A 14,529-nucleotide genomic window follows, 5' to 3' on the forward strand; every position below is an offset into this window, starting at 1 on the left:
TGCTTATGCTTTTGGTGTCATATCTAAGAAACCATTGCCTAACCCTAAATCACAAAGACTTATGCCTTTATTTTCTCCTAAGAATTTTATAGTTTTAGCTCTTACATATGCATGCATATTTTTAAAGGACTAAGGGGATGGATACTCACCAAACTGTTAGAGTGGTCCCCTCTGGGGAAGGGAATGAAATTGGGGTTGGGTTAGGGTTTGAATGGGACTTTTCATTTTTTCCACCATATATTTCTGTATTGTTTGGATTTTTTATTTAAACAAGCACATCTTATTTTGAGAATCCAAAATCAAAAGACTTTTTAAAGGATTCAAAATTGTACAAACATGCTTACACATAGTCAAAGACTAAAAGATACTGTGCAGAACGAAAACATCCACAAAACTAGTTATTAGAATTGGGAGGACGGTCGTGTCAAGAAAGGGTTCCTCAAGAAAATAGCATCTAAACTTAGACCAGAAGGACGAGGAGTGTGTGCTGGATATAGATGGGAGCAAGAAAAGTGTTTAGTAGGGAAGAAATTATTTCAGCCTATGGAAGAGAAGAGGATCATTAAAAGAACCAAAAATGCTTTAAACTGTCTGGATTGGAGAATGAAAGCGTGGGGCGGGGGGTGCAAATAAGGGGAGAGGGTGGGAAGAGAGACGGGGGACAGATCATCGTTGTCTACCTTAAGGGTTATAAGCAGCGGGGTGCCCTGATCAGATTTATTGGTTTTGGAAAATTCACTGTCGAACTGTGGAGAGAATGAGGGGAGGGAGCAGGGAATTCTGTTAGGAGGCTGTTGCAGAAATCCAGAGGAGAAATGATGGTGGACAGAGTCGGGCACTACTGGCGGAGGAGGGGAGGGGCTGGTTTGAGAGATCCTTAGGACTTGGCGACTGGAAGAGGAGCTGAGGGAAACGCAAGGGCCAAGGCCGACTCCCCATTTCCCAGGTGACAGCCGAGTTGCCTGGAGGGCGCATTAACTAGCTGGAGAAGTAGCAGCGCGTTTGGGGGGGAAGATGGTGACCGCTTTTGGACGCGTGGGTGCGAGCTACCTGCGGATAAGCCAGGGATAGATGTTCAATAGGGCGCTGGATGTAGGGGCTGGCGCTGGAGGCATGTCCGTGCTGACGAGGAAGGTGGAGTCAGTCCGCCCTTAACTATTCCCTGGACTCCGGGAAACCGCAAGCCAGAACGGGCCCGGAAGCCGGTGTCACCGAGCGGGTCCTCCCCAGCCCCCCCAGCCCAGCGAGAGCCCGTGAGAAGCGCGCTGAGGACTGGGGTGGGGACCAACCGCTCCCTCCTCCACCCGCAGACCCAGCCGGTGTCCGGGAGGGGAGCCGCCGCGGGGCCCCGGAACCTTCGGCCGCCGCCGCCCGCGTTCGCCGCGGGACCCATCGGGGGAACCCGTTAGCTGTTGCTAAGGGGCGGCCCCGGAAGTGACGCGCCCCGGGTTTGTTGACAGCGGAGGCGGCGGTGGCTGCAGGCTGCGAGCCGTAGGAGCCGGATCGGGGGAGGGGCCGGGCCCCGGAGCCAGCACCCGGCGTCCCTCAGCCCCGCCCGCCGCCCTAAGGGCAAGGTAATGGCCACGGAGTCCCCCCGGCGCGACCCCCATCCCGCCTCGGGCTCCGGTCCCTGGGATCCCAAGCTCCGCCCCTCCGACCCCCGTCTTCCGCAGACCCCGGCCCTAGCCTGACGAGATCCCATGCCTCCCCAGCATCTCCCGGGCCGCATCCTCCGCTCCTCCTCGCCGAGGAAGCATCCCGTCCGCTCCCGGGGCCAAGGGATATCTCTGCGTCCTCCCCTTCCCTTCTTGCCTCCGGTGCCTCACCATCGCCGCTGCAACCATTTGCAAAGGTCCATCTCGGCCAGTGGTGGGAGGACTCCCTTCTCTACCCCTGCTGCCAGGTCTGAGAAACATGCCTTTAAAAGTGAGCACCCTTCCTCCAGAAAGAAAATGACGCCCTGTCACATGCCCCTACAAAATGGGGGATAGATGCAGGGCTGAAAGAGGCAGCCTCTGCCCCTCCTACCTGTTGGATGAGCTTAAGTTTCCCCAAAGCAGTGCTTGAAAGCTCAGGGATGACAAGGCGCGGGGAAATCCAACAGGGTGGCAAAGGGATGGGATGGTAGCAAACCTAAGGGCCAAGGGAGCCTGATAGGTGAGTTGAAAGTGAAACTGACTGCTGGCTGCTATAGCTCTGTGGGTGGAACTTGACTTGGCTGCTTTTTGGCCCAAGGAGTCCAAGACTTCCAGTCTTTGTGCCTGTCAGCACATTTGATTTTTAAATCAGAGGGGGAATGCCTGATGCCCCCATGGAAAAATCACCCCCTATGATCTTTCCCACAGAATGTTTCTCTTCAGGGTTCAAACTGGTTAGAATGAGCATTGAGGACAGCTTTGAAAAGGGTCACAGGAGAGTATACTTAGGGCAGGAGGTGGTTGCCGGTGGTGAGGGGGGTCTCTCTGTTTCAGTTCACTAGTTCATTCAGCAAATCAGAAGTATATGTAAGGTGGAGAAAAATATGTGTAGGGTGGAGAAAAATAGAGCAGGAAGGGCCACGGTAAGTGCCAGAAAGTGGGGTTGCCCTTTTTATAGAGGGTGGTCAGAGAAGGGTTCTAATAAGGTGATATCTGAGCAAAGCCCTGAAGGGAGGGAGGGAGCAAGCCATGCAGCAAGAGCAAAGGTCCTGAGGTAGTATATCTGATGATTTTAAAAAACAGCAGGACAGTAGGGCTGGAGCAGAGTGAAGGAGAGGAAGAGTGGTTGACAAGGAAGTCAGAGAAGAGTAGGGGCCAGATATTGGTGGGGAGGATATCAGGGGCTGTTCATGTGATGCAGGGTCACAGCGTGTCTAATAGGGCACCCTTTCAGAACTGTATTAATTTGAAGTGTCTGGTGGTCAGCGAAAATACAGATTTGTTCTAGATGACAAATGGACATTGTGCTCTGGCCTGGCATTGTAAGTACCCTTTCTCCACCTTTATAATGGCCACTGATGGAATAAATTTTAAAAGGACAGCCATAGAACACTGTAGTTAAATCTGGTCATGCCACTTGCTTTTTGGTTGTGAGAACTTGGGCAAGTCAAGCAGCCAAGTCAAGTACCACCCACAGAGCTATAGTAGCCAGCAGTCAGTTTCACTTTCAACTCACCTTTTCCCACCTCAACGTCCTCATCTGTAAAAATAGGATTGTTGGGCTAAATGAGAGGTCATGCACTGAAGCGCTTAGTGCATTATTTAGCACATATTAAATCCTCAGGACATTGCAGGTATGCCGATGGCAATGACAATGGTGAGGAAATATTTGCATGTGTCTACCTCAAAGCCTTTCTTTTTAGCACCAGCTGATGATGTCACCAGCTGTTGGCTGCCTCCCTGAACTAGTAGAATTTTGGAGAACAGTGGGGGAGACAAAGTGGAAACTTGCTGTCACCCCTCAGTGGGAACAGTGGTTGCACATCACTGTCATGGTGGCTTGGTCCTGTCTTTTTTCACACCAGTGGAAGGTTATGGGGGCTTTTTTTTTTTTTTTAAAGAGCAAGCAAATCCCTATTCTGCCATATAATATAGGCTAAATGATGGTGTTGAAATAAATATGACATGGAGACGGGTTGGGAAGGGCAGTATATGTTGGCTCTGTTTGTGTGGTTGGGTTGTGTGTGGTGGATTTGCTCGAGACTGTTGATCCTAGATGTGCCCAGCAGAGGCTGAGATTTTGCAGCCTGCCTTATAGGGAGTGGAACAATGGTTGCTCTCTCTCCTCAACCCCCAAGCCTGGACTATGTCATCAGGCCTGGGTCATAAGCTGAGCAGGGCAGCTGGGCCAGAGGATTTGAAAATGAAAAGTCAGAGCACACCAACGCTGAGAGCCAGGGTGCTGGAACCGGTTGTTGGGGGTAGAAGCGCGGACTAGTCATCTGGGGAGCTGGGTTCAAGCCCAGCTCTGCTCTGGTTCACTGTGTGAACTTGGGCAAGTCCTATCCCCTGTCTGCGCCTCAGTTTTCCTATCTCTACACTAACTGAAGGCTACTGGGAGGATGAAAGAGTTCGGTGCATTCTAAAGCTCTCTACAAAGGTTAAAAACAGTTCTTATTACCATTAGCACCACCAGGATTCTGCAACTTATTTTTGGGCAGAGGGCTTCAGTACCTCAGCTGTTCTTGACCCCCAAAATGCGAGTTCAGAGACCCCTGTTGGATGATTTACTTTGAGACCAACATCCTATATCTGGTTCAATCACTGAAGCTGATTTTCCAGCTTCAGAAATATCTCTCCAAGCATTCTTCTTAGGAAATCACTCCATAATTATTGGTTACCACCTCCTTGCCGTTATTTCATGGCATCTGCTCAGCAACCCCATGTGGTAGGTTTGCAACCCATTGACAGATAAGGACCCTGATGAATATTGAGGCTGGTAAATATTGCCTGGGGACCTCATGGAGCTGAGGCTCCTTCACCTGCAACCAACCAGTCATGCACTCACTGTGTCATGGAGACCCCATGGGTCACACTAGGTCTTGTCCTCAGGAAGCTTCTAGCCCTGTGGTCAAAAAATGATATATGCCTGTAGAATAGTTACCGGTGATGCCCGATCATCTATGCTCAGCGCCCAGGACCCTCCAGGTTGTAAGCAGGCAAAGGCTCATGCCGCAGAAGGGAGACCTGAGGCTTGGAGAAACAGTTCCTGCCCATAGCATAATGGTGGAGAGAGCCAAGCACTAACTGGGGGACTTGGGCACATCATTGCACATCTTTGAACCATAGTTTCTTCATCTGGAAAACAAAAGAGTATGTCCTTATAGGTTATTTGTGGCTTCAATGAAAACATGCATGGAAAGCTCAAAATTCTGGGTCTCAAACTAATGAATACATGTATACATACTGATATGTACATATAGACCCTTGTACATATACATAGTCTGTGGCCAGTTACGTCACCACTGAGTCTCAGCTGCCTCATCTGTAAGTTGTCGATTATAATTCCTGCCTCGTGTAGTTGTTGGGAGAATTAAGTGAGTTAATGCATGTGGAGTACTTAGCAGAGTCCTTGGAATACAGTGCTCAGTATGGCTGTGATCACTGTTTGACTGCCGGCCTGGAACCCAGGTATCCCCAAGGCCCTCTGCCTCCAAGTGGCACCAGTGAGGGGCGATGCGCATTCCCCCCTCATACCTTCCTAAGGTAACCCACCCTGCAGATTAGTCTATGCAGGTCAGTGACCCCCTGGGATGCCCTCAGATCCTCAACTGCACCCCTGCCCCCAGGGGGCCCCTGGCACTTGCCCTGGCTCCCTTCACATCAGCCTCCCACCCCCAATATCTGGCCTGTGATCCGCTCCCTCCTGGAAAGCTTCCAGCCTCTGTAAATAGGATATTTGTTTGGGTTTTCCCCCCAGCTCCTGGGTTAATATTTCACAGAGTGGGTGCTGCTCCAAGGCTCAGAGCTTCTGGCTCCCCCAGCCAACAGAGAGGCTGGGGGTCAGGACACTGGTGGGGTCCCATTCTCCCTCCTCTGGACCTCACATTCTCTTCCCCCTACATTGGATGGACAGAAGACTGGATGGTTTGGTGAGAAGCATGGGTTTGGTTTAGGTTTGGATTGTGTCCCACTCTTGTTAGTTGTGTGATTTTATTTATTTATTTATTTTTGGCTGTGTTGGGTCTTCGCTGCTGAGCGTGGGCTTTCTCTAGTTGCGGCGAGTAAGGGCTACTTTTCGTTGCGGTGTGTAGGCTTCTCATTGCGTTGGCTTCTCTTGTTGTGGAGCACGGGCTCTAGGCACGCGGGCTCAGTAGTTGTGGCACGCGGGCTCAGTAGTTGTGGCTCGTGGGCTCTAGAGCACAGGCTCAGCAGTTGTGGTGCATGGGCTTAGTTGCTCCGCAGCATGTGGGATCTTCCCAGACCAGGGCTCGAACCCATGTCCCCTGCATTGGCAGGCGGATTCTTAACCACTGCACCACCAGGGAAGTTCCTAGTTGTGTGATTTTAGACAAGCCTCAGTGTCTTCGTCAGAAAACGGGGTAACAATCTCTACCTCACGGTTTTTTAGTGTGATAACTCAGGCAAGAACAAACCTTTATTCTGTTACATGCCAGGCACAGGCCGGGCCCTGAGGATCCAGGAGTGTGGAAGCAGAAAGTGTTCTTGTCCTCCTGGAGCTTGTGGGCTGGGGGAGGGGTCATTAGACAGATTGTTACATAAATGATGAATTAGCCACAAGCACAGGATCCTAGGGAATGTCGTCTGTTGGTTAAGTTAGAGACTATATGAAATAAACCCCTTAAGGAGCTCAGACTGGAAGCAGCCAACTTGGAGGTGGCTGCTGCTATTCACCCTCCACTGCTCCCCAGCCCCCAGGATGTCATAGCTCATGGTGGATCCAGGCAAGAGACAGGATGGAGAAGGACACAGGGTTCTTCTTACTGTGTGCTCTCCTGTCATAATCAGAGTTCCCTCTATCTCCCGTTGCCAGAATCCCAGATTGCTGGTGCCTGCCACGAGAATGAGAAACCCTAGGGGCTGGGCATGGGGTAGGTAGAGATGGCCACCTCTGGCCGGTGCCAGGCTGCAGCTGGCAGGGGCCCAAGTGGCAGGGTGCTCCGGCCCCCAGGCCTCCAGCCTTGGTGCCAAGACAGATGGCTCCTTCCTCCTCCAGCTCACGCCAGCCCCCTGCAGCGGAGTCAGCACTGCAAAAAGGTGGTTAGCAGATCTGTGCCATCTGCCCGGGTTCTCTTTTGGAGGCTTTTGGTGATCTTGGCGGCTGACAAGGTGGTGTTTCTTCCACCTGGGGAGCAGGGTTAGGGCAGAGTGGCTACCTGGGTGGGCTCATCCTGCAGAAAGGGCAAAGCCCCTGGCGGCTCTCTCATCCAGAGTGGTGAGGGTTCCACTGTGGCCACTGGGTGCCCAGCACTGTCCTGGGCATGGTGGGCAGGGGGAATCTGAGAGTGTGCCTTGCCTCCCAGGTTCCCTGCATGTGCTGCAACCCTACAACGTGTCAGGCCCACATGGGGTGTGCAGCCCCTTGTTCAGCCAATAGTCGTGGTATTGGGCCCATGGTGCCAGTGTCCCACACCCTCTGCCCTTTCAGCCTGTGAGCATCTTATCCTTCTTCCTGGAACACCTTTCTCTTCTCTCCCCGCCACCGGAGTGAACTATGACTCATCTTTTGGGTCGCTGCTGAAATGTCACTTCCAAGGATGCCTGCCCTGACTCCCCAGTCCAGGGCAGGTCCCCTGGCACGGGCACCCAGAGTCCCAGGTCCCACCCTCTCTTTCAGAGCACTGGGCCCAGTTACGTGGCATGGGTTTGTGTGCTTCTTAGGTGGAGATCTGTCTCGCTCCAGAGCCAGTGTGCTCCACGAGGACAAAGACCTTGTCTGGTTTCGCTCACCCTTGGACCTACAGTGCTCAATAGACAGTAACCCTGGGCTAAGTACAGGGATGATGTCAGAGGAGGCAGCCCGGTTCCTGCCCTCGTGCAGCTGGCTGTCTGGCAGGGAAGCTGGATAATTAAAACAGCATCAGTCCAAAATGTTAGTTGTTATGGTAGGGCCTATGGGGGCACACAGCAAGAGCACCCTGGCGGGTCAGGGAAGGCTTCCTGGAGGAAGTGACACTAAGGCCTGAGGGTGCATAGACATCAGCTGAGTCAAGAGGAGAGTTCAGAGGTAGTGTGGGCTGGAGGGGTTGGGGGATGCTTCCTGGAAGAGGGACATGAATGTGTTTGGGGGGTTGGGGGCAGTATTTAGAACAGAAAGTGGATGACCAAAGGTCCGAAGGTGACCTTGTGCCTCTGGCCTATTGCCAGTACAACGAAGGAGGCCAGTTCAGCTGGAGTAGGGAGTCAGGGGGTGGCGAGTAGACCGCAGAGCTGGTTCCACTTCTGGAAGCCCTGAGTGACTGCTTGAAGAGATTGGACTTGGCAGTTTCCAGCAGGGCGCGTCTCCCTGCCAGTGGTGCTCCTTCTGGGTCAAGATCTGAAAGTGAGTGCAGGCAAAGGAAGGCCATGCCCAGGGTCCAGGCAGCCTGTTTCTTGTGCTTTTCCTCGAGGGTGTCACGGCACCACTGGGACAGCTGGCACAGTGGGCCTCGTGGCAGGAGACCCAGGCCTGACAAGCAAGGGCCTGGAGCTGGGCAGGAACAGACCTTGCTCTAGGGCCCCGGGCAGGTGAGGTAGGAGAAAGGGATGATGATGATGAAAGCTGCCTTTTAGTGAGCAGTTACTATGTGCCAGGCACCACGCTAAGCCCTTTCTGTATTGTTCCGTGTTATCTGCACACAGTGTTCTCTGTTTTAGAGAAGAAACTGAGGCACAGAGGTGAAGACGCTTGCCCAAGTTCACCGGCTCTTAAGTAGCAGGGCTGAGACTTGGAGCTGGGTTGGCCTGGCTCCAGAGCTCTTAGAGCACGGTCACCAGTGAGTGGTGCTGCCAGAATTTAGAACTGGTCATTGCAAAGGGCACAGCGTTCTGTGGCCGCCCACTCGGTTTCCTGAGCAGCCTGGAAGGCTCACATATGGACTAGGAGGCTCCAAGAAGCCAGGGGCAAACTGAACTCCTGCATAACCCTCCAAGAGATGAGGTTCACATGCCAGTTTGGACAGAGTAGCCCCTCTCTCTGAGCTTGAGTTTCCTCATCTGTAAGCTGGGCTCATAACCACCATTTGTTGTGCACTGAGTCATCTCAAGCTTGAGATGAGGCATTTTCCCAACAGTCCTGTGAAGTGGGGATTGTTGTCCCCATTTTCCAGGTGAGGAAACCGAGGTCCAGAGAGGTTAAGTAATACACCTGTGAATTGTGGAACTGGATTGAAACATAGATCTGTCTAACCTAGAGCCTTCACTTAAAAGAAAAATAAGCAATAGCTATTGAAGGATAATATAGATAAGGAAAGGACCACAAAGCATGAGCAGACAGTTTGATGAATTTCCACAGGTGTACACACCTGTCCCAGCCCTCCCAGAGGCCCCCCCCTGCCACTTTCTAATTACTGCCTCCCTGCAAAGGTAATCACCACCCTTACTTCTAACACCATAGATTCATTTTTCCTATTTTTTCCCCTTTCTGATGTAAACTCTCATAGGAAAATGGTTTGGGACTAATTCCTGACTGTCCTCAGGTCTATAAATGGTGGATTGTTTTCTATCTTGTTCACTCAACTTGAATGTGAAGGTTCAGTTTTCATTCTCTGCTAGCCACTTATTGTAGCTGAGGATGCATAGTCAGTTAGATCGTTACTTAGCTGAACCCCGAATTCCTTTTAAACGTGGACCTCTTTGGTGTCCAGGCCATTTTCTTAACTTTTTGTTGAATCGCAATATACATTTTTAAAAGTGCACACGTCATAATATACAGCTCCCTGAATATTCACAGAGTGCACATGCCTGTACGCCCAGCACTCAGATAAGGGACTAGAAGCTTCTTAGCTCCGAACCAAACCCCCAAAGTAACCACAGTCCTGACTTCTGCCACCACAGATTAGATTTTCCTGGGTTTTTTTTGTTTGTTTGTTTGTTTGTTTTTGCCGTGCCACCCGGCATACAGGATCTTAGTTCCTTAACCAGGGATCGAACCCATGCCCCCTGCAGTGGAAGCGTGCAGTCCTAACCACTGGACCACTGGGAAGTCCCAGATTTTCCTGTTTCTTAACTTAAGGGAGTAAAACATAAATGGATTCATTCAGTATATGAGTATACACTCTTTTGCGTCTGGCTTCTTTCACTAAACATTGTGAGGTTCATCCGAGCTGTTGTGAGGTGGTACATTCTCATTGCTGTGTAGTGTTCCATTGGTGAGTGGACCGTAATATTCATTCTCATGTCAGTGGACATTTAGGTTCTGTTCTATTAGGAATAGTGCTGCTGTGGACATTTTGTCTGTGTCTTTTCATGAACGTTTATATGCATTGCCGGTGGGTGTATATCTGGTAGTGGAGCTGCTGAACACTGAACATATGTGTTTGTACAGCTTTAGTAGATAGTGTCACACAGTATTCCAGTTACACTCCCAGTTTACACCAATTCACACTCCCAGCAGCAGTGTGGGTAACTTCCCCTCGTGCCATAGCTTCACTATAACACAAGCTGGGTGTTGCCTGTATTACTGTTGTTTCCAATGGAGCCTTTCTGGTGGCTGCAAAATGGTATCTCATTATGGTTTTCCTTTCCTTTACGTTTATTGTCCATTTCTTTATCCTTTATGAAATGCCTGTTCAAGTCCTTTGCCTATTTTTTAACTGGATGCTATGTCCTGATCTGTAGAAGTTGTTTATATATTCTGAATACAAGCCTTTTGTTGGATATATTATTGGAAACGTCTTCCAATAATAAACGGCTTGCCTTTTCTCTTTCTTTTTTTTTTCCTATTTTTATAAATTTATTTATTTATTTATTTTTGGCTGCGTTGGGTCTTCGTTGCCCAGTTGCGGCGAGCGGGGGCTACTCTTCGTTGCAGTGTGCGGCCTTCTCATTGCGGTGGCTTCTCTTGTTGCGGAGCCTGGGCTCTAGGTGCATGGGCTTCAGTAGTTGTGGTACGTGGGCTCAGTAGTTGTGGCTCGCGGGCTCTAGAGCACAGGCTCAGTAGTTGTGGCACACAGGCTTAGTTGCTCCACGGCATGTGGGATCTTCCCAGACCAGGGCTCGAACCCGTGTCCCCTGCACTGGCAGGTGGATTCTTAACCACTGCGCCACCAGGGAAGTCCCTTCCCTTTTCTCTTTCTTAATGGTACCTTTTGATGAAAAGAATATTAAATTTTGAGGCAGTCCAATTTATCAGTTTCTCTCTATGGTTTTTTTGTGACCTATTTAAGAAATTATTGCCTACTCTAAAATCATAAAGATATACTCCTATGTTTTCTTCTAGAAACCTATCATTTTACCTTTCACGTACAGGTCTGTGGTCCATGTCAAATTAATTTTTGTGTGTGTATGAACGAAGGTTCTGCACTTCAGTACATATCAGTTTATCATTTTTCCCTTATGAGTCCTACTTAAGAAATCTTTACCTATCTCAAGGTCATGAAGGTAGTAGGAGACTTCACTTTTTTTTTATTGAGGTATAGTTCATGTACAATATTATATGTTACAGGTGTACAACATACTGATTCACAATTTTAAAGGTTACGCTTCATTTATAGTTACTATAAAATATTGGCTATATTTCCTATGTTGTACAATATATCCTTATAGACTATTTATTTTATACATGATAGTTTGTACCTCTTACTCCCCTACCCCTGTCTTGCCCCTCCCCCTTCCCTCTCCCCACTGGTAACCACTAGTTTGTTCTCTATTTCTGTGAGTCTGTTTCCTTTTTGTTATATTCACTAGTTTGTTCTATTTTTTAGATTCCACATGTAAGTGATATCATACAGTATTTGTGTTTCTCTGTCTGATGAGACCTTACTTTTTTTTTTTTAATATTTATTTATTTATTTGGCTGTGCTGGGTCTGATTTGCAGCACACGGGATCTTCATTGCCTCATGCGGGATCTTTAGTTGCAGCATGCGGGATCTAGTTCCCTGACCAGGGATCGAACCCGGGCCCCCAGCATTGGGAGCACGGAGTCTTAACCACTGGACCACCAGGAAAGTCCCATGACCTTACTTTTTTAATAACAGTTTTATTGAGCTGTAATTCCTATGCCATACAGTTCATCTATTTAAAGTAGACAATTCAGTGGGTTTCGGGGATATTCACAGAGTTGTGCAACCATCACCACAGTCAATTTTAGAACATTTTCTTCCCCCCAAAAAGAAACCCACAGCCATTAGCAGTCACTCACCATCCCCGCCCCCCACAACCTCTTAGCCCCAGGCAACCACTAATCTACTTCTGTCTCTGTAGGTTTGCCTGTTCTGGCTAAACATTTCATACAAATGGAATCATAAAATATGTGGCCTTTTGTGACTGGTTTCTTTCACTTAGCATAATGTTTTTAAGGTTCGGTGTTGTAGCGTGTGTCAGTACTTCATTCCTGTTATTGCTAAATAAGATTCCATTACATGGCTATACCATGTTTTTGTGTCTATCCGTTTATCAGTTGATGGGCATTTGAATTGTTTCCATTTTGACTATTATGGATAATACCACTATGTACAACTTTTATGAGGAAGTATATTTTCATTGCTCTTGTGAGGAGCCTTCATTCTTAATCATATACAATGAGATTCAGTGATGACGTGTCTTTAAAGCCCTGGCACATACTAAGCGTACTAAGCGTTCAAACAGTGACAGCTATATACAGGTTTTATATATATATATATATATATATATATATATATATATATACACACACACACACACACACACACACACACACACACACACACAGCAACGGACACCACAATTTAGCTGTTAACGAAAGACCCTGTAGGGAGTTCCCTGGCGGTCCAGTGGTTAGGACTCGGCGCTTTCGCTGCCGTAGCCCGGGTTCAATCCCTGGTCAGGGAACTAAGATCCCACAAGCCGTGAGGTGCGGCCAAAAAAAAAAAGCCCCTGTAATCCCCACCCAAGCACTGGGGTCCCCAACACACACATCTGCCCACAGACATTGGGAGGTCATCGAAATGCTCAGACAACGCCCCCTGCTCTTTGCAGGTCAAATCACACGTAGGTGGTAGCACAGCAGGGCAGGGAAGGGAGGAATCAGGAGTCCTGGGCCCTGACCCTGCTAAGCTGCTAATTTGTATGTGCCGTCCAGGGGCCTCAGCTTTTCTATTAGAGAGTGGACGTAGGGCAGCTGGTAGTTCTGGCCCTTATGCGTGGCTCACTTAGCTTCTTTCCCGTTCCCCAGGCCGTGGCTCAGCCAATGATCCTGTGAGTGTCAGGGAGTCACCATTGCCCCTGGGGGCCCCTGTCCCGGAGTGGCCCACCTGTCTGCTCCCAGCATGGCGTCAGACACCCCTGAGTCCCTGATGGCCCTCTGCACCGACTTCTGCCTGCGCAACCTGGATGGCACCTTGGGCTACCTGCTGGACAAGGAGACTCTGCGGCTCCATCCAGACATCTTCCTGCCCAGTGAGATCTGTGACCGGCTCGTCAACGAGTGAGCAGGCGTGGGGCCGGGACAGGGGCCTGAGCCTCAGCATGAGTGTGTGCGGAGAGATTGGGAGCATTGTGTGTGCCCCCCCATGGGGATGTGCACACACGTGGGTATGCGTGGGTGCAAGAGAACACTGGCCTCTCCATAACCATAAAGTTGTAATTGTGCATGTTGGTATGTGTGTGGAGGGGGGCGCACGTGAAGGAATGTGTTTGCACACACGTGGGCTTCTGCAGCACAGGGTAGGTTTGAGTGTGAAACTGCAGGTATGCATTACACCTATGAGAGGGTGTAGAAACCTCTCATATAATATAAATGAAGGAGTTATATGCTGTCCTGTGTGTGTGTTTGTGTGTGTGTGCACACGCGTGTGCGTACACACACGATGCACCTGTGCCTGTGAACACGTGTCTGTGTGTGAACCTGAATACATACATATTTATGCACCAATGCCGGAATAATGGACCCCTGAGCAGGGATCAGATCATTCAGAAAATCTCTATGTGGCTTCTCCGAGGGACTCCCCACTAATAGAGGCTCCTAGAAGGATGATATACAGGCCTGACTGCTGGGGGTTCGGTCCAGATGCCCAGAGGGAAATTGTTAGACCAGACAGTCGCATATAAAAGTGAGAACCTGGGTGTGACCTGAGAGCCCAACTTGTAAAAATGTTCCGAGCATCTAATGTGGGTCAGGCACTAGATTGGACACTGCAGAGCAGAGTTGTGTCCATTTTACAGGTGAAGGAACTGAGGTCTGGGGAATTTCAGTTACTCATGTGAAGTTGCCCAGGTAGTGAACAGCCAAGCCAGGATGGTGTTTGACTCCACAGCCTTTTCCACCAGACCAGGATCCTTGCATCTGCTGGTATCTCAACAGAGTTTTACTGAGCGCTTGCTCTGTACCCAGCTGGGAACTCCAAACCCCTCGGCTCAGTCTTCCTGTTGGACAGGGTTCTGGGAAGGGCTGATCAAGGAGTCAGAAGCTGGCTTAAAGAAGATGGGGAGTGTGGACGTGTATGTTTGTTATAGAAGCGTCTACAGTTTGGCGGGTAAGAGCTTGGGATTCGCCATCGATAGAGGCCCCTTTATCACCAGTTGGTCTGCCTTTGGACTCCTGGTTCCTGGGGCCACCCTTAATCTCATCTGTAGGGTAGTCAGGATCCAACCAGGTGCTGTGAGGAAGAGGAGGAGGAGGAGGAGGAGGAGATGGAGGTTGCTGCTGGGGTGATCAGGGAAGGCTTCAGAGGAAGGGGAGGGCTTGTGCTGGGCCTTGAAGGGAGGATGAGGGTCCCTGCCCTGAGCCAGGCTTCCTTCCCTCCCAGGTATGTGGAGCTGGTCAATGCCGCCTGCAACTTTGAGCCACACGAGAGCTTCTTCAGCCTCTTCTCGGACCCCCGCAGCACCCGCCTCACCCGAATCCACCTCCGCGAGGACCTGGTGCAGGACCAGGACCTGGAAGCCATTCGCAAGCAGGTGAGACCTGGTCAC

At 50.0% G+C, this 14,529-nt stretch overlaps 1 protein-coding gene across 2 annotated transcripts in view; it reads left to right on the forward strand.

The window, feature by feature from the left end:
* Nucleotides 1-1,452: 1,452 nt before the first annotated feature.
* The window catches only part of ZER1 (zyg-11 related cell cycle regulator), a 30,340-nt gene continuing 17,263 nt past the window's right edge, over nucleotides 1,453-14,529 (forward strand). For both annotated transcript variants that reach the window (XM_061199812.1, XM_061199813.1), the window contains exons 1-3: nucleotides 1,453-1,574; nucleotides 12,791-13,042; nucleotides 14,364-14,514. In XM_061199812.1, coding sequence (XP_061055795.1) covers nucleotides 12,885-13,042; nucleotides 14,364-14,514 — 309 coding nt within the window. In that variant the 5' untranslated portion in view covers nucleotides 1,453-1,574; nucleotides 12,791-12,884. The remainder of the gene's footprint in view (nucleotides 1,575-12,790; nucleotides 13,043-14,363; nucleotides 14,515-14,529) is intronic.

The sequence above is a fragment of the Eubalaena glacialis genome, chromosome 9 (genome assembly GCF_028564815.1).
Source record: "Eubalaena glacialis isolate mEubGla1 chromosome 9, mEubGla1.1.hap2.+ XY, whole genome shotgun sequence".
In the NCBI taxonomy this organism is placed as follows: Eukaryota; Metazoa; Chordata; class Mammalia; order Artiodactyla; family Balaenidae; genus Eubalaena; species Eubalaena glacialis.